This window comes from Carcharodon carcharias, chromosome 5 (assembly GCF_017639515.1).
Source record: "Carcharodon carcharias isolate sCarCar2 chromosome 5, sCarCar2.pri, whole genome shotgun sequence".
NCBI lineage: Eukaryota > Metazoa > Chordata > Chondrichthyes > Lamniformes > Lamnidae > Carcharodon > Carcharodon carcharias.
This window is the reverse complement of record NC_054471.1, coordinates 26518970-26536828: the sequence shown is the minus strand read 5'-3', so window position 1 is coordinate 26536828 and position 17859 is coordinate 26518970. Positions and strand designations below refer to the sequence as shown.

Here is a 17859-nt window from a genome sequence, read left to right as displayed (position 1 = left end):
ATGTTTTGGTTTTTCCAATGTTGAGCTGAAAGACATCAAGTCTCATCCACGTTAGAAAAACGTTGGAGATGTTGCCAGGCGGTAGAGACGCTGAACCAGGTGAAAGCAGATTTTATCAATCTATAAGGGAGTTCAGGAAATGCATCAAGTCAAAGTAAGAGTGGATGGCGGTCTTTCCTGAGTCAGAGATTGAACCCCAGACCAAAACTTGAGTGAGTAATCTAGACTGACAGTGCTGAGGGCATGCTACCCTGTCAGAGGTGTTTGTTTCTGATTAGAACAATAATCTGAGGTCCTCTCCACCTGTCCTGGTAATCCTCAGGTACCCTAAGGTTCCCCAGCCCTCTTCGACCAGGAAGTTCTCCCATACTTCAAGATAATATTCTTTCTGATACCACAAGAAACAATAAATTAACGGGTGATTCATATCATTGCTGTTGAAGGAAATGCTGTATTTGGCTACTGAAGTCACTGGACTTCAAAGGGAACCTTTTATGGGACGTGGATGTCGCTGGCAAGGCTAGCATTTGTTGCCCATCCCTAATTGCCCTTCCTGGGCCAGGGCAGTTAAGAGTCAGCCACATTGCTGTGGGTCTGAAGTCACATGTTAGCCAGACTAGGTAAGGACGACAGTTTTCCTTCCCCAAAGGACATTAGTGAAGCAGATGGGTCTTTACAACAATTGATGGTAGTTCCATGGTTGCCATTACTGAGACTAGCATTCAATTCCAGGTTTTATTAATTGAATTCAAATTCCACGAGCTGCCATGGTGGGATTTGAACACTTGTCCAGACCATTAGACTGGGCCTCTGGATTACTTGTCCAGTGACATTACCACAACATCACCATCTCTTCCCCACACCTCCACCCCCTGCCAATGTGGGGCATTTTGTAACGTGTGAAACCGGATGAGGCACGATATAAGTGTTGAAGTATTCAAAATTATGAAAGCTTTGAGCGGATAAGGAGAAATCGTGTGCACTGATAAGAGGGTCAGCAACCAGATTTAAGGTAATTGGCAAAAAAAAAAACAGGAGGGAGAGGAGGAGATTTTTTTTAATGCAGCAAGGTATGAGTTATGGAACACACAGCCTGAAAAGGTGGCGGAAGCAGATTCAATAACTTCAAAAGGCTATTGGATGAATACTTGAAAGGTTTTCAGGATTATGGACAAAGTGGAGAGGAATGGGACTAATTAGATCAATCTTTCAAGTAGCCAGAAAAAGAATGCTGAGTCACATGGCCTTGTTGTGTTCTGTAAGATTCTATGAAATGCAAGACTTACCTTTCGCAGAATCAATTAACCTTTCAAAGTGCACGTAGACTAGCATGGTAGCTAGTCTTCAGTAAGAACCTATAAACGGTTAATTAGCAAGTTAGTATATTGCCTGTTGGTGATGGTAGTAGAACTTGAGGGAGGAACGTTTAGTAATTATTCCTGCAAATGTGGGTTTTTCTTTTCTCTCCCATTCCCTCTCTCACCCACCCAAACCCGCCCTTCAGGAGTTGACTTTAAGGACAGTGTCGGACCTATTAAGGTAGGAAATGACTGATTACTTTCTCACCCCCTCAGAAATCATACTCGGCACCCATTGGCATAGACTTTCAAAAACGATATGCGATGATTGTTTTAGAATTGGAGCAGCTGAACAAAGATCTGAACAAGGTTCTGAATAAAGTCCAACAGTATTGTTATGAGGTGAGCGTCCTTCACATTGTTTACCTGGCTTTCTTAAACTTGTAATCTGCCCTGGGTTCCTTCTCTTTCCCCAGACCCTGGACCTGGACAGAGACAGGCATCTGGCGTCACCCGAGCATGAAGGAAGCCGCATGTGATTAAAATTTCCACTTTTATTTCAAGTATTATTAATTTCTCCCCTCCTTCCATTCCTCCTGTGCACAGTGACACTTGCTCTGCATGGATGTCACGTGCTGCACTTGTGTGAAACGTGAGCTCATTCAAAACTCTGCTGTCCGTATCCTAACTAGCACCAAGCCCTGCTCACCCAGCACCCCTGGCGGGCTGAGCTGGGCGGAAGTGGGCGCGGGGTCGATCGCTGCCTGTGATCGGCTGCACACCGCCATTTTACATGACGCATAGCCGGTAGCGTTCAGCACTACCTGTGCGGGCGGGGGGAGGAGGGAGAGTCGGGGCCTGCGTGCATGCGTGTGAAAGAACGTAGCAATCTTCCTGAGGCACGGAGCTGTCTCAGGGAGATTAAGTACATACTGAAATTTTTTAATAAAGAAAGAGAAAAATTATTACACGTCCCCTCATGTGACAGTGTCACAAGAGCTGGAACATGTATGTCAATTTAGCAAAATTTATTTATTGAGTTTATTAAACCTTGAGGAAGCCTCATCCCACCCTGGATGAGGTTTCCTGAAGAATGCAAAGGCCACTTGGGCTCTTCGCCTGCCCATCAACCTTAAGGTTGGATAGACAGCGCTGTTAATTATCTAAATTACTTCCCTAATGGCCTTAAAAGGCCTTTGATAGGTCGGCGGGTGAGCATGCACGCCCGACATCATCCAGCATCGGTGTATTGGGCCCACCTCCGCACGTCAACAGCAATATTCTGGCCCCTCTGTCTGCTGGACTACATTGGCTCCTGGTCTGGCATCACCTTAATTTTAAAATCCTCATTCGTGTGTTAAAAGTCCCCCTCTATTTCTGTTACTCTCTTCCAGTCCTGAAATTCTCCCAAGATCTCTGCATCCCTCCAATTCTGGCCTCCTGAGTATTCTCAGTTTTGATTGCTCCAACCTTGGTGGCCATTTCTTCATCTGCCTAGGCCCTGATCTCTGGAATTCCCTCCCTAAACCTCCCTCTCTCCCCCTTTTAAGTTGCTCCTTAAATCCCAAATTTTAAATGTCCTAATGGACCGTAACTTCCGAGCTCCAGGGTGTCGTATCTGGGAGGCACTCCAAAGATGCACTGAAGACCACCCCACCCCCAGCCAACTCCCCAGAAGTTCCCAGGTAAGGTTTGCATGGCAGTTGCCTGGGAAGTGCAAACTTCCCATGAGCAATTGCCCTGCACTGGGAACCATCCAAAAATGCAATTTTAAATTGCAAACTTCAGGTGGTTCCGACTACGTTACATCAGTAGTTACCGGAAACAGTCAAGAGAATCAAAACCACTTGTAGCTTCTGGGTAACTAACTCCCGCTACCCCAACCCCCAGCCCCAAGGCCTCATACTGAGTCAATTACCACTCCATCAGAAGTTACAGCTAATATTTCTTTATGTGGCTCAGTGTCAAATTATGTTTGATTATACTCTGTGAAGAGCCTTGGGTTGTTTTACTACATCAGAGGTGCTATATAAACGTAAGTTGTCGACTCAGTTGCCTTCATGCTTTGTGTTGCTTGCTCCTGGTAGCTGTCAAAATTCAGGTGATATTGATGTGCAGTGGCTGAGATTTTATGCTTCAGTTGTTAACCTTGCCTTTTATGTTATCTTAAAAATAACAGCTTGCTCCTGACCAGGGCTTGCAGCCCATGGACCAGCCCACAGACATGCGCAGGAGGTGTGAGGAGGAGGCTCACGAGCTAGTAAGACAAGCAAACACTTCACAAACCGGGCAGGCCAGTGTTAGGAATGAAAACCTCACTGATCTAATAGCCAGGCTCACAGCAGTGCTGCTACAGATAAAGGTAAGTGCAGAGCTCATTTCCAGGCCGCAGTGGTGCACGCTATTGGGCTTAGCAACCCAAAGGTCGCAATCTCACAGGCTCGCCAGGAAAGTTGTGAGACTTGATTTAATAATCTTGTGGTTTGTGGTTCATCAGCAGATTAGAAATTGCATTGAAAACTTTCGGATTGTCAAAAAAAACTCATCTGACTCAGCAATGTCAGAAAGAACCTGGATGTGGTATGGCCTACAGGTAACTCCAGTGTCTCTCTGACACTATAATGACCTCTGTAGCCTAGCAAGTCACCTAGCTGTACCATCAGTGTAAGTGGAAATGGGTCGTTTCCAGTGTAGCTCAAATCCTGAGAATCCTAAGAGCAACAGATCTGAACTTTGTACCATCTGGTCTACTCTAATGTTGCTCCATGTTAGTGGGAGAATGGTTTGCATGTAATCCTGCTCAGTAACTTGGTGAGAATGTTGTTAGTATGCATTTTTCACACGCATGGATTGATACAGTACAGAAGGAGGCTATTTGGCCCATTGTGCCTGTGTTGGTTCTTTAAAAGAGCAATCCCATTGGTCCCACTCTCCCTGCTCTTTCCCTATAACTCTGCAAAGTATCCCCTTCCAGTATTTAGCAACTTTCAAAAGGGAATTGGATATGTAACTGCAGCCTTGTCAACCTATCAAATCATCCTGTGAAATCCCTTAGTTATGGCAAAGGCACTGGTTGGGGACTGGCACAATCTTTGTCATGCCTACTGGTGAATGGCTGTGCCTCATAGACATTTACAGCACAGAAAGAGACCCATCATGTCTGCAGCAGTCAACAAAGATCTGGGATTTAGTGTAGTCAGTTCTTTGTTGACTGCTGCAGACATGATGGGTCTCTTTCTGTGCTGTAAATATCTATGAGGCACAGCCATTCACCAGTAAGCAAAGATCTGACTACACTAAATCCCATTTTCCAACACTTGGTCATAGCTCTGGAGGCCGTGGCGACACAAGTAAATTTCTAAATACTTCTTAAATGTTACGAGAGTTTCTGACTCAACCACCCTTTCAGGCAGTGAATTCCAGACTCCCACCACACTCTAGATGAAAAAATTTCTCCTCAACTCCCCTCATAGCCTTCTACCTCTTACCTTCAATCTAAGCCCCCTGGTTATTGATCCTTCTACTATTGGAAAAAGTGCCTTCCAATCCACCCTATCTATGCCCCTCATAATCTTACACAACTCCATCAGGTCCCCTCTCAACCTTTGCTACTGACCTCTGTAAAATGGCTTTGGTCTTTCCAATGTTTAATTCAAGTAAATTGCAGCTCATCTGGGAGTGAATGTCAGATGACAAAACGTGTAAAGATCAAGAGAGGTGGCGGTGAGGTGGAATCAATTGTCATCATTGTACATGTGGAACCTAATGTGTTTTGGATGAAGTCACCAAGGGGCAGCATGTAGATGAAGAATAAGAGGAGCAAGGGATGGATCCTTGGGGAGCAAAGCAGTAATGGAGTATGGGTGCGAAGAGGAACCATTGTAGGTAAGCCATTGGATAAATACAACTGGATCAATTAGAAAGGAACTGGGCGAGTGTGGTCCCACTCAGCAGGGTCACAGAGGAGGGACATTGGAAAAGGATGGTGTGGTCAACTGTGTCAAAAGGCTAAAGCCATGTCAAGAAATTTGAGGGTTAGCTTACCCACAGTGAGAGGTACATCACTTGTGACATTTAATAGGGCTGGTCGGTCCTGTGGCAGGGAACACCACCAGCTGGAACTTCCTCTCCAAGTCACTCACCATCTTGATTTGACGATATATCACCGTTCCTTCACTGTCGCTGGGTCAAAATCCTGGAACTCCCTCCCTAACAGCACTATGGTGTACCTACACCACATGGACTGCAGCAGGTTCAAGAGGGGAGCTCACCACCACCTTCTCAAGAGCAACTAGGGATGGGCAATAAATGTTGGGCTAGCCAGTGGCGCCCACATCCCATGAGAGAATAAAAAGCAGAAGCCTGGTTAGAGGGTAATCAGGATGGCAACGTACTGCACCATGACTTATGTTGTCTTAATGCTGATGGTCAGATTCTCTACAGGCATGAGAAAGTTTGTCTATTTGCTACTGATGGTGTTACTCACTATGGAATGTTAGTGTGAGATGCTCAAAGGGGGAAAAGGCACCAGAGGATTTTGGGGACAGACTAAGCTGAAATCAAGAGGAAGTCCTGATTGAGTTGAGAGATCTGAGCCCAGACTTCAGGGATAATGGTAAACAGTGTGCATGTTTCTTTTATGTGGAACTGGAATCTGCAGAGTAGCCAGCTGTAGAAGGGAGTTGACTCCTGCTGCTACTATACAAGGCGAAACATGTCTGCCCCTCCACCTTTACCAGCATCGGTTCAGAGCCTTTTGAAAGAAGTGAGTCAGTTACCATGTTTGCCTACAGCCTAAAAGCTAGAAACTGACATGAGCATGGTGGTTAAAGGTTCACTATTGGCCGATTAAATTTTTAAACAGCAATAATCAGAATGCAGGTTTTACATCAACAAATTTGAGCACAACTAATTAATTCCTGAAAGGAGAGGGAGTGAGTGAATAGGGCTGGAGCTGTGTCATAATGAACCGATTGTTTTTCTTTTAAAGACCATTTGGCACGGCTGGTCTTTGCCAGTGTTTTCACTCCACTCTACTAGTCAAAAAAAACAGTGCGCCTTCCAACTCTCTATAAACAATGTCACACAAGATCTGCTAGTGTGTGTGTGTATGTGCACATTGTAACCGCTCTAAAATACATAAAACTGCTAGAATAGCTTAGGCCTCAATAATAGTTTTGAGAGATGGTAAGAAAGATATGAATGTCACCAATTCTTACACCAGACAGCACCAGAGATTTAATCTTTCAAATATTTCAGTCGTAAATATCACTAGTCAATTTCCTACCTCTTTGCTTACAGACAAAACTTAAATTAACGCTCCCTCTGGTTCTTGTATCGGGGTGTATACCACCCAGCCTTCATATTGTAACACTAACAACACCCAGGCAGCTTGTATCTCGGACACCTCATCTAATATGTCACTGTGATCTGATGGAAGAGTGGTATACAATAGAGGCATTCTGAATAAACTACCACCAATCATGTTTAGAAATCTGGAAACTCTTTGCAAGAGAGGGGCTCCTGTTATCTCCCTCCCACCCCTTTGTGGTCTCTTCTTGGCTTCCCTCCTGTTGCACTTGCCCCCCCACACTTTGTGGACTGCTTTTGGGTCCCCCGGTGGTCCCCCCCCGGCCCCAACTTCCTCTTGATGTGATCTCCAATGATAAATGTTTGGATGGGGAAAAGTGTGAAGAAGCTGAACTAAAGGGTTGAGTTTCAGTGGACCGGTAGTTGGCTTACATCCTTGATTCTAAATCAAGCACACATTTATTTCAGATTTCATGCATTGAAAACTTTGTTTTTAATTAAACTAAACTCATTGATCTTTTCTCCTTCCAGTGTCTGGCAGAAGGAGGGGACTTAAACTCTTTTGAATTCAAGTCATTGACAGACTCTTTGAATGACATCAAGAGCTCTATAGATGCTTCTAATATAAGGTAGGTGAAATGTGGTTTCCTCCCAAACCGTTTGCTGAGAGCTATAAACCCCCAGCAAGATTCTCAGATCCTATCCCTGGACTGCACTGAGTTTGTTTTTATTCATTCATGGGATGTGGGCATCACTAGCTAGGCCAGCATTTATTACCCATCCCTAGTTGCCCTTGAGAAGGTGGTAGTGAGCTGCCTTCTTGCACTGCTGCAGTCCATGTGGTGTAGGTACACCCACAGTGATGTTAGGAAGGGAGCTTCAGGATTTTGACCCAGCGCCAGTGAAGGAATGGTGATATATTTTCAAGTCAAGATGGTGTGTGACTTGGAGGAGAGCTTCCAGGTAGTGGTATTCCCATGTGTCTGCTGCCTTTGTCCTTCTAGATGGTAGTGGTCCTGAGCTTGGAAGGTGTTGGCTAAGGTTAGATGTCTTGGTTAGATGATGGCAAGAGTTGGGCATGTCATAGAGGGTCTCCATGTCCCTGGATTAGGATTGGGAAAATTCAACCACGGTTCCTGCATCCAATTCCTGGAAAGCATAGGTGTTAGGCAGGGATTTGTTTTGCTGCTTAAAGTTCATCAGCCTGCAGGCATGTACTGTCTGGGCTGATGTGGAAGCAAGGATCAGTAAGCCAAGGTTCTGCAGGAAAATCTTCATTTCTAAACTAGCACAATATGGGTCAATCATTTGACAAGAGAAAGCAGGGATCTAAAGAGAGACAGAGAGAGAGAGCCTGGCACAAGTGTATGGGTCCCAACCAGCTCAACAGTATAGAAATGGACTGGGGTAATTCTATTTTCACCCTTAATAAAGGCCCAATCCTCAAAAGCAATGATAACCTCCCCTGCAAACCTCTTCCCCACCCCACCTTACCTCTAACAAGTGCAATGAAGTTCATGTTTTTCTTTGTAAATAAATTGAGACTGTCTGTTCAGCTGTCTCTGCTAATTTCCTCCCTTCCCCTGGGCCACTGGACCAAACTTCATTGCCTGAGTCCTGTACTGACATTTTCTCCAGTTTCTATCCCATCTCCCCTCGTGCCTTCTCTTGTCCATAAGACTAACCCTCCTATTCTCTTGATCCTACTCCCACTAAACTGCTAGCCACCCAACTTCCCTTCCTTGTCCCCATGTTAGCCAATTATTATTACCTCCCTTTTTAAATTTATCATCACCCACCTCCTTTAAATAAAATCCCGCCCTTAATGCTCTGTCCTTGCAAGTACCACCCTGTCTGCAACCTCGCTTTCCCCTCAAGATCTTGAATGTTTTGTCCCTCCCAAATCCATGCCTGTCTTTCCTGGAACTTGATGTTTGAGTCCTTCCAATTGGCTTTCTGTCCGTGCCACAATACTGAGCAACATCATCAACGTTACATATGACATTGGGCAGGATCCCCCGCCCCCCCCAGTCAGGGGCGAAGTTGAAGGGCGGGCGTGCACAGATGTACTTCCGATCGGCGCCCCCAGTTGGGGGCACGGCACCATTTTACATGGGCAGGCAAATTAAGGCCCGCCCAGCGTGACATCCGCACCGAAGCATTGTGCACACGGGGGGGAATCCCAAAATCGAGAGTGCGGTCTCTCGCGCATGCGCACAAAAGAGTGCAGTCATTTCCCTGAGGCTGCACTTAGCCTCAGGGAGATTGGCTCAAAATGTCAAAAAGCTAAAAATGGAAAAATAAAATTTCCTAACATGTCCTCTCATGGGACAATGTCACGAGTTGGGACATGTCCATAATTTTTACAAAAACTTTATTAAAGTTTTTAAAACCCTTCATGAAACCTCATCCCGCCGGTGGATGAGGTTTGATGCTTTTTCTATTCCCCGCCGGGGCTCCTGGCCTGTTCACCAACCTTAAGGTTGGACAGGCAGGTCCTTTAATTACTTAATTGACTCTGTCAATGGCCTCAATTGGCCAGTGACAGGTTGGCGGACCCGCAGCTGATTTTGCTGAGCCCCCACCTACCTGAAAATTTAAGTGGGGTGCGGTGACATTGGGAGTTCTACCCGACATCATCCTGCGTTATTTTATGCATTGGCGAGTGGGCCCTGCCCCCGCTCGCCGATATGTAAAATCCTGCCCATTGTGTGTGACTGTGACAAAAGGTAAACTTTCTCTCCTCATCCTTCTCAAGCTTTTGATATGATTGACCACAACATCCTCTTCCAACACCTCTCCTTCATTGTCCAAGTGGGTGGGACTGCTCTCACCTGATTCCACTGTTCCTATTCAGTTGAGCCACTTGTAAAGGCTGCTTTTCCCACTCCTGCACTGTTGCCTCTGGTAGCCCCCAAGGACCTATTTGGGCTCCTTTCAATTTCTCATCTGCATGCTTTCCCTTGGCAACATCATCCAAAAACAAAACATCCGTTTCTATGTGAATGTTAACACTCAGCTCTCTCGACTCCTCCAGTCTGCTTGTCCAACACCCCATCATCCAAGATCCAGAGCCACAATATCATCTATTTAAGTATTGAGAAGACCAAAGCTATTGTCTCTGGTTCTCACCAAAACCCCTTTCCCTTGCCACCAACTCCATCCCTCTCCCTCCCTGGTCACTGTTTGAGGCAGAATGAGACCACTCACAACCTTGGCATCCTATCTGATCTGAAGCTGAGCTTCTAATTACATATCCTCTTAATGAGCAATGCCTACTTCTGTCTCAACAGCATTGCCTGTTTCTGCCATTCCCTCAGCTCATCTGCTGCTGAAATTTTCATTCATGCCTTTGTTACCTATTGATTTGACTATTTCAATACTGTCCTGGCTGGCCCTCCCATCTTCTGCCTTCCATCAACTTGAGCTCATCCAAACCTCTACTGCCCATACCACACCAAGCCTTCGTCACCCTCCACCCCTGCGCTCACTGACCTACATTAGCTCCCGTTCCAGTAATACCATGATTTTTTAAAAGTCTCATCCTTTTTTTCAAACCCTTCCATGTCCTTGCCCCTTTTTTTTACCTCTATAATCCCCTCCAGCCCTACAACAAGCCTCCAAGACCTTTGCACTCCTCCAATTCTGATATAAAAGTAGAAAATGTTGGAAATGCTCAGCAGTTCCAGCACCATCTGTCGAGGGAGAAACATGTTAACATTTCAGGTTGATGACCTTTCGTCGCAACAGATGCCAGTTCTAACATCTTCCTCATCCCCAGTTTTAATCGCTCCACCATTGGCAGCCATGCCTTCAGCTGCCGAGCCCTTAAGCCCTGGAATTCTCTCCCCAAACCTCTCCACCCCTTTACGTTTCTCTTCCTTTAAAACTCCTTAATCTACCTCTTTGACTAACCTTTTGGTCTAGTGTGCCTTGAGATGCTTTCCTGTGTAAAAGGGGTGATCTAAATATGTGTTATTGTTTCTGTAGCTGCTTCCAAAACAACGTAGAAATCCACGTCGCCCACATCCAGAGCGGCCTCAGCCAGATGGGGAACCTCCATGCCTTCACTGCCAACAACACAAACAGGGATTGAAGGAAACATGTTAAACCCCTCTCCAGGCAGTCGCATGGGTCAATCGTGAGCTTGCCCCATGAGTGGCAGAAGGAAAGAAGAGGTTTTTTTTTTAAAAAAAAAATAATTAAAACACATACAAACAAGAGGGAGAGCAATTTCTGTGCTCTTTCTCTGTACTTTTTTCATTAAATATGTAGCGCAGCACCCTGAGCTTTTCAGGAATCTGATTTATTTTTGTATGTTTTGTCATTTAAAGGTTTATTACTCATGCTTTCTCTAACTGTAAATATTAATTGTAAACTGAGGTAGATACCGACTCACCTGAGGAATGTCAGGCTGAATTATGTAAAAATGTAAATAGTTTTTATTTTTAAAAACACAAAAAAAAAGGTATGTCATGACAGAGATCTCCTGATGCACCGGTTGCATCTTCCAGTCCTGGAGTTCCACATTGCTCAAATATTTCTATTCTGTCTCCACTTGTGTCATGATTTTTCTCCCCCTCACTCCCCACCTTCAAAACAGGCGTGAATGACTGAATGGTCTACACCTCCAGTCAAAAGGTTTACTCATTGTAGTACCACCCCCGGATTGAGTTCTACCTCTGGTTTTGGGGAGCAAAGCGAGAACTCATTAACCTGTGTTGGCCAAGAAGATGTCCGCCACTCGCAGCAAAAAAACGCAACAGCTTTTCAAGTGAAGCGCCGCACGAAGACAAGTGGCTAAAGAGGGGAGAGAGGGTGTAATAAGATGCCTTGGTCCTCCCTTTGGCCTCCTCTCAGAGTTCAAGTCTTTGTCCTCTACTCTGCTCACAATGGGACCAGAAAGATCCCGGTCTTGATTGGTGGTACAGCTGAGGCAGGGTGTTAGAATTGGCTGGGCTTCTCAATCTCCCTGCTGTCTAGCAAAGCACTATTTGTGTGCGTGTGTGTGTATATATGGGGTTGAGGAGGGGTGTTGTGCTTAGCTGAGTCCAATTCTCTGTGCTGTAACTTCCAACAGTGACACCCGTATTCGGGTAATAATGAGTATTGCCTGTGGAGCTGTAGTGAGGAGTTAATGCCTTTGAGGGAGAAGAAGCTGATACTGTCAGGAGATGCTGAAAAATGTCTGTGACTTCACTTGTCTGAGAAACTATCTCTTCCCCACCTGATAAACAAGCAGTTTACTATGACGGTTGGGACTGTCCTCATGTCACTGCCTCCCACACTGCCCCATCCTTTCTCTTCCCATGCCCCCTCTCCTAGGATCACAGGACATGTCAATGCAAGTGATGCAGGGGAGCAAATCTGTCATGTGAAAGTTGGTCGTTTTTTTTTAAAGTGTGTTTAAATGTTTATATTGTAATGAGTGGGTAAATAAATGTTTCCAGTTTAATGTAGATTATTGTAAAGTTTTGAATCTTTAATAAATTCCCAATTTGAAGAGTAACTTTAGGGGAAACCATTACAAATAATCATTTTTGATCATTAAGCAAACCTGGGGATGGAGAAACTGAGGTAACTTTTTAAATGTTTTAGAAAAAAGCAAAAAAACATTCACAGAACTATTATTTTCAAACTTTAACAGGTTTTGTACTTGGTTATGGTTGAAAAGGTTTTTTTTTAAAGTCTGTATCTTTTGTTAGTATTAGTGCCTCTTTTCTTTCTCCCTTTCTAGTTCTCAATGTAAATAGAATCTTCCCCTTGCACTCTTTCAAAATTTCTCAATTTCAAGCAGATAGTTCTATATACCGTTGTAATTAAATCAGAATTAGTGTATGTAGTACTGCCTTTTCAGATATGTTACCTTTTGTATGGTGTATAAAATTGAAAGCAGCTTTAAATATTTATAAATAAAGATAATATATAATTAAAATGGTCTCTTTTTCTCCTCCATCTCATTAGTTTCTATTGCTGATGTCTCACCTTTTTATTCTTCTTTCCTCTAATTGTCTTTCTCACACTAAAGTCTGACACTTTCTCCCACTTCTTTCTCATTCACACTTGTACATCTTACTGTCTACTTTCTCATGCTCGCTACATCTTTCTCCCTTTTTTATTGTTGGCCAGCATTTATTACACATCCTTAATTTTTCTTGTGTGCTCTCTCTCTCTCTCTCTCTTCTCCCCTCTCGTTCTCTCTCTCAAGACGCTTACAGCACAGAAAGATGCTATTTGGCCCATCGTGTCTGCGCCAGTGAACAAAAATCTGACTACAGTAATCCCATTTTCCAGTGCTTGGCCCATAGCCCTGGAGACTTTGGCAACACAAGTGAATATCTAAATATTTCTTAAATGTTACGAAAGTTTCTGACTCAACCACCCTTTCAGGCAGTGAGTTCCAGATTCCCACCACCCTCTGGGTGAAAAAAAATTATCCCCAACTCCCCTCTTAGCCTTCTACCTCTTTCCCTAAATCTATGCCCCCTGGTTATTGACCCCTCTACTAATGGAAAAAGTGCCTTCTTATCCATCCTATCTAAACCTCTCATAATCTCAGGTCCCCTCTCAACCTTCACTACTCCAAGGAAAACAATCCCAGCCTATCCAATCTTTCCTCATTCTCAGACCCTCCAGCCCAGGCAGCATCCTGGTGAATCTCCTCTGCAACCTCTCCAGTGCAATCACATCCTTCCTATAATGTGGTGACCAGAACTGCACACAGTAATCCAGTTGTGGCCTAACCAGCGTTTTGTACACTTCCAGCATAAACTCCCTGATCTTGTATTCTACACCTCAGCTAATAAAGGCAAGTATCCCATATGCCTTCTAAACCATCTTATCTACCTGTCCCGCTACCTTCAAGGATCTATGGATATGCACACCATGGTCCCTCTGATCTTCAGTACTTTCCAGGGTCCTACCTTTCATAGTGTAAATCCTTGTCTTATTAGCCCTCCCCAAGTGCATTACCTAAACACTCTCAAGTTCTCCGTGAAGCACAGCAGCATTGACTGTAAATGACTGGGAGGGGCTCACTACCAGGGGTTCAGAATGGAGACAACTTGTCCATCGAGCTGCCCCACATTTGGAGTCACAATGTCATCATGATGAGACAGAGCGGTGGCCGGGAAGGGAAGAAAGGGAAACAAATCCTGCCCTCCGGGTCCCACTACCTCGTGGGACATCCTGCCCCACATGCCCAAAGACCTGTGGGTCGAGAATCAGCCTGTTTAGTCACATGAAGACCCATGGTAGAAACTGGCAACCCGGAGCAGACATTACCCACGAATTGAGGGGCAGCCGACAACAATTGCAGCACATAGAACGGCCACTGGATGGAGACAAAGCTTAACTAAACTACTGTAGCTATAAAAACAATTTGAGTTGGGTTGGGAACTCAAAATTTATGTTTGTGACACGGACTTTCACCTGCTGGGACGGACTGTCAGGAACCTGGACAATGATCACCACTAATTTTCATCCATTAACATAACACAAGTGTGGGTGTAGGAGATTCGTCAAATTCTAAGCAGTCATGAGGTCCCTGACTAATCAGAATTTAAAGGCTCCTTATGAGTGTGTCAGTATTTACAGGGGGTCCCCGGGGAGTGTGACAGTATTTACAGGGGGTCCCCGGGGGTGTGTCAATATTTACAGGGGGTCACCGGGGAGTGTGACAGTATTTACAGGGGGTCCCCGGGGAGTGTGACAGTATTTACAGGGGGTCCCCGGGGAGTGTGTCAGTATTTACAGGGGGTCACCGGGGAGTGTGACAGTATTTACAGGGGGTCCCCGGGGAGTGTGTCAGTATTTACAGGGGGTCACCGGGGAGTGTGACAGTATTTACAGGGGGTCCCCGGGGGTGTGTCAATATTTACAGGGGGTCCCCGGGGAGTGTGACAGCATTTACAGGGGGTCCCCGGGGGTGTGTCAATATTTACAGGGGGTCCCCGGGGAGTGTGACAGTATTTACAGGGGGTCCCCGGGGGTGTGTCAATATTTACAGGGGGTCCCCGGGGAGTGTGACAGCATTTACAGGGGGTCCCCGGGGGTGTGTCAATATTTACAGGGGGTCCCCGGGGAGTGTGACAGTATTTACAGGGGGTCCCCGGGGAGTGTGACAGTATTTACAGGGGGTCCCCGGGGAGTGTGACAGTATTTACAGGGGGTCCCCGGGGGTGTGTCAATATTTACAGGGGGTCCCCGGGGAGTGTGACAGTATTTACAGGGGGTCCCCGGGGAGTGTGACAGTATTTACAGGGGGTCCCCGGGGAGTGTGACAGTATTTACAGGGGGTCACCGGGGAGTGTGACAGTATTTACAGGGGGTCCCCGGGGGTGTGTCAATATTTACAGGGGGTCCCCGAGGAGTGTGACAGTATTTACAGGGGGTCCCCGGGGAGTGTGACAGTATTTACAGGGGGTCCCCGGGGGTGTGTCAATATTTACAGGGGGTCCCCGGGGAGTGTGACAGTATTTACAGAGGGTCCCAGGGAGTTTGTCAGTATTTACAGGAAGTCCCAGGGAGTGTGTCATTATTTACAGGGGGTCCCCAGGAAGTGTGTCATTATTTACAGGGGATCCCCGGGGAGTGTGACAGTATTTACAGGGGGTCCCCGGGAAGTGTGTCACTATTTACAGGGGGTCCCCGGGGAGTGTGACAGTATTTACAGGGGGTCCCCGGGGAGTGTGACAGTATTTACAGGGGGTCCCCAGGGAGTGTGACAGTATTTACAGGGGGTCCCCGGGGAGTGTGACAGTATTTACAGGGGGTCCCCGGGGAGTGTGTCAGTATTTACAGGGGGTCCCCGGGGAGTGTGACAGTATTTACAGGGGGTCCCCGGGGAGTGTGACAGTATTTACAGAGGGTCCCGGGGAGTGTGTCAGTATTTACAGGAAGTCCCGGGGAGTGTGTCAGTATTTACAGGAAGTCCCAGGGAGTGTGTCATTATTTACAGGGGGTCACAGGGAGTGTGTCAGTATTTACAGGGGGTCCCAGGAAGTGTGTCATTATTTACAGGGGGTCCCCAGGAAGTGTGTCATTATTTACAGGGGATCCCCGGGGAGTGTGTCAGTATTTACAGGGGGTCCCAGGAAGTGTGTCATTATTTACAGGGGGTCCCCGGGGAGTGTGACAGTATTTACAGGGGGTCCCCAGGAAGTGTGTCATTATTTACAGGGGGTCCCCGGAGAGTGCGTCAGTATTTACAGGGGATCCCCGGGGAGTGCGTCAGTATTTACAGGGGGTCCCCGGGGAGTGTGTCATTATTTACAGGGGGTCCCCGGAGAGTGCGTCAGTATTTACAGGAAGTCCCGGGGAGTGTGTCAGTATTTACAGGGGGTCCCCGGGGAGTGTGTCATTAATTACAGGGGGTCCCCGGGGAGTGTGTCATTAATTACAGGGGGTCCCCGGGGAGTACGTCGCTATTCACCAGACGTTCCTGATAATGTGGCTGATGGGGTGGGTGGGGGGGATGATGGTTGTGAAGTGGGGTAGAGGCGGGGTGTGGGGGGTGGTGGCTCTAATGGGGCGGGGGAGGGGAGCGCGGTGGTTCAGCCCTGGATGACTCCCGATCCATGTGGCTCATTCCCTTTGTGGAACTGTAAGAGAACCGGGCAAGTTGATGGGAATTTTATTTATTCAGGCAATTACTCTGACCCGGAATTCACTGTCAGAAAGGGTGACAGAAGCGGATTCAGTCATAATGGAATTGGACCGATACTAGTTGGGGGAAATTTTGCAGGGCTATGGGGAAAGAGCAGTGCAGGGGAACTGACTGGAGGAGCTCACACAAGCAAGCTACCTAAAGGAGTTGGTGCCGTGAGAAGGTGTATGGATGCAGTGGGGGAGGCAGCGCGGGGGGGAGGTGTTGGGCTGCAGAAATTTAGGTCCAACTCCTTTTAATTCTTTGATGGGATGTGGGCATCGCTGGCAAGGCCAGCATTTGTTGCCCATCCCTAATTGCCCTTGAACTGAGGGGCTTGCTAGGCCATTTCAGTGGGCAGTTAAAAGTCAATCACGTTGCTGTGGGTCTGGAGTCACATGTCGGCCAGACCAGGTAAGGGTGGCAGATTTCCTTCCCTAAAAGACATTAGTGAACCAGATGGGTTTTTTTTAAGAATAATTGATGGTGGTTTCATGAGTTTTTAGGACAATCGATGATAGCTTCATGGTCACCATTACTGAAAGCAGCTTTATAATCCAGATTTATTAATTGAATTTTAATTCCACCAGCTGCCTTGGTGAGATTTGACCCACGTCCCTCCAGCATTAGCCTGGGCCTCTGGATTACTAGCCCAATGACATTATCACTACACCACTGCCTCCCCCTACACTAAATGAAGTGATTAACTAAATGCTGATCAATGTAAATATATTTTTTTAAATTAAGAAACAGGTTTCACCGAGTCCATGGAGTATAGTAATCCAAAGCTGCTTCCTCTGCCACCCCATGGAGAGCTGACATTGATGCTTCAGAGCAGAAAACGTACAAGCTTCACTCAGGATCAAATCCTTGAAATGAAGTCGGTTTTCAGTTCTAACAGATATCTCAACGTTTACCTCAGACAGACTCTGGCCGAGACGGTCAGAAGAGTCCAGAATATAAATCTTCCAGCACCTTTAGCTTGCTTGCAGAATCATATAATCGTGCAGCACAGAAGGAGACCATTCTGCCCATCATGCCTGTGCCAGCTCCTTTAAAAGCTTTTTTTTATTCTGCCAAGGGATGTGTTTTTTATTCATTCATGGGATATGGGCTTCGCTGGCTGGGCCAGCATGTATTGCCCATCGCTTGTTGGCCTTGAGAAGGTGGCAGTGAGCTGCCTTCTTGAACTGTTGCAGTCCATATGGTGTAGGTACACCCACAGGTGCTGTTAGGAAGGGAGTTCGACCCAGCGACAATGAAGGAACAGTGATATATTTCCAAGTCAGGAAGGTGAGTGACTTGGAGGAGAACTTCCATTGCCCATTCCCAGTTGGCCATGAGAAAGTGTTTCTGAACCACCCTCTTGAACTACTGCAGTCCATTCTGTAGCAGTTTGGTAGGCCCCTTTATGTAGTAGTTCAGAGTCAACCACATTGCTGTGGGTCTGGAGTCACATGTAGGCCAGACTAGGTAAGGACAGCAGATTTCCTTCCCCAAAGGGCATTAGTGAACCAGGTTGGTTTTTAGGACAATTGATGACAATTTCATATCAATGAGACAAGATTTCAATTCCAGATTTATTTTTAATTAATTGAATTTAAA

The 17859-nt window shown here is 46.2% G+C and overlaps 1 protein-coding gene across 4 annotated transcripts in view; it reads left to right on the top strand.

Annotated features, from left to right (window-relative positions):
* lin9 (lin-9 DREAM MuvB core complex component) overlaps positions 1-12543 on the top strand; it is a 96554-nt gene extending 84011 nt beyond the window's left edge. For 2 of the 4 annotated variants that reach the window (XM_041188892.1, XM_041188895.1), the window contains exons 12-15: positions 1575-1700; positions 3478-3660; positions 7140-7237; positions 10599-12543. In XM_041188892.1, coding sequence (XP_041044826.1) covers positions 1575-1700; positions 3478-3660; positions 7140-7237; positions 10599-10704 — 513 coding nt within the window. In that variant the 3' untranslated portion in view covers positions 10705-12543. Of the gene's footprint in view, positions 1-1574; positions 1701-3477; positions 3661-3795; positions 4117-7139; positions 7238-10598 lie in introns of those variants that run through there. The other 2 variants (XM_041188894.1, XM_041188893.1) reach the window with 2 other exon arrangements.
* The last annotated feature ends 5316 nt before the right edge of the window (positions 12544-17859 follow it).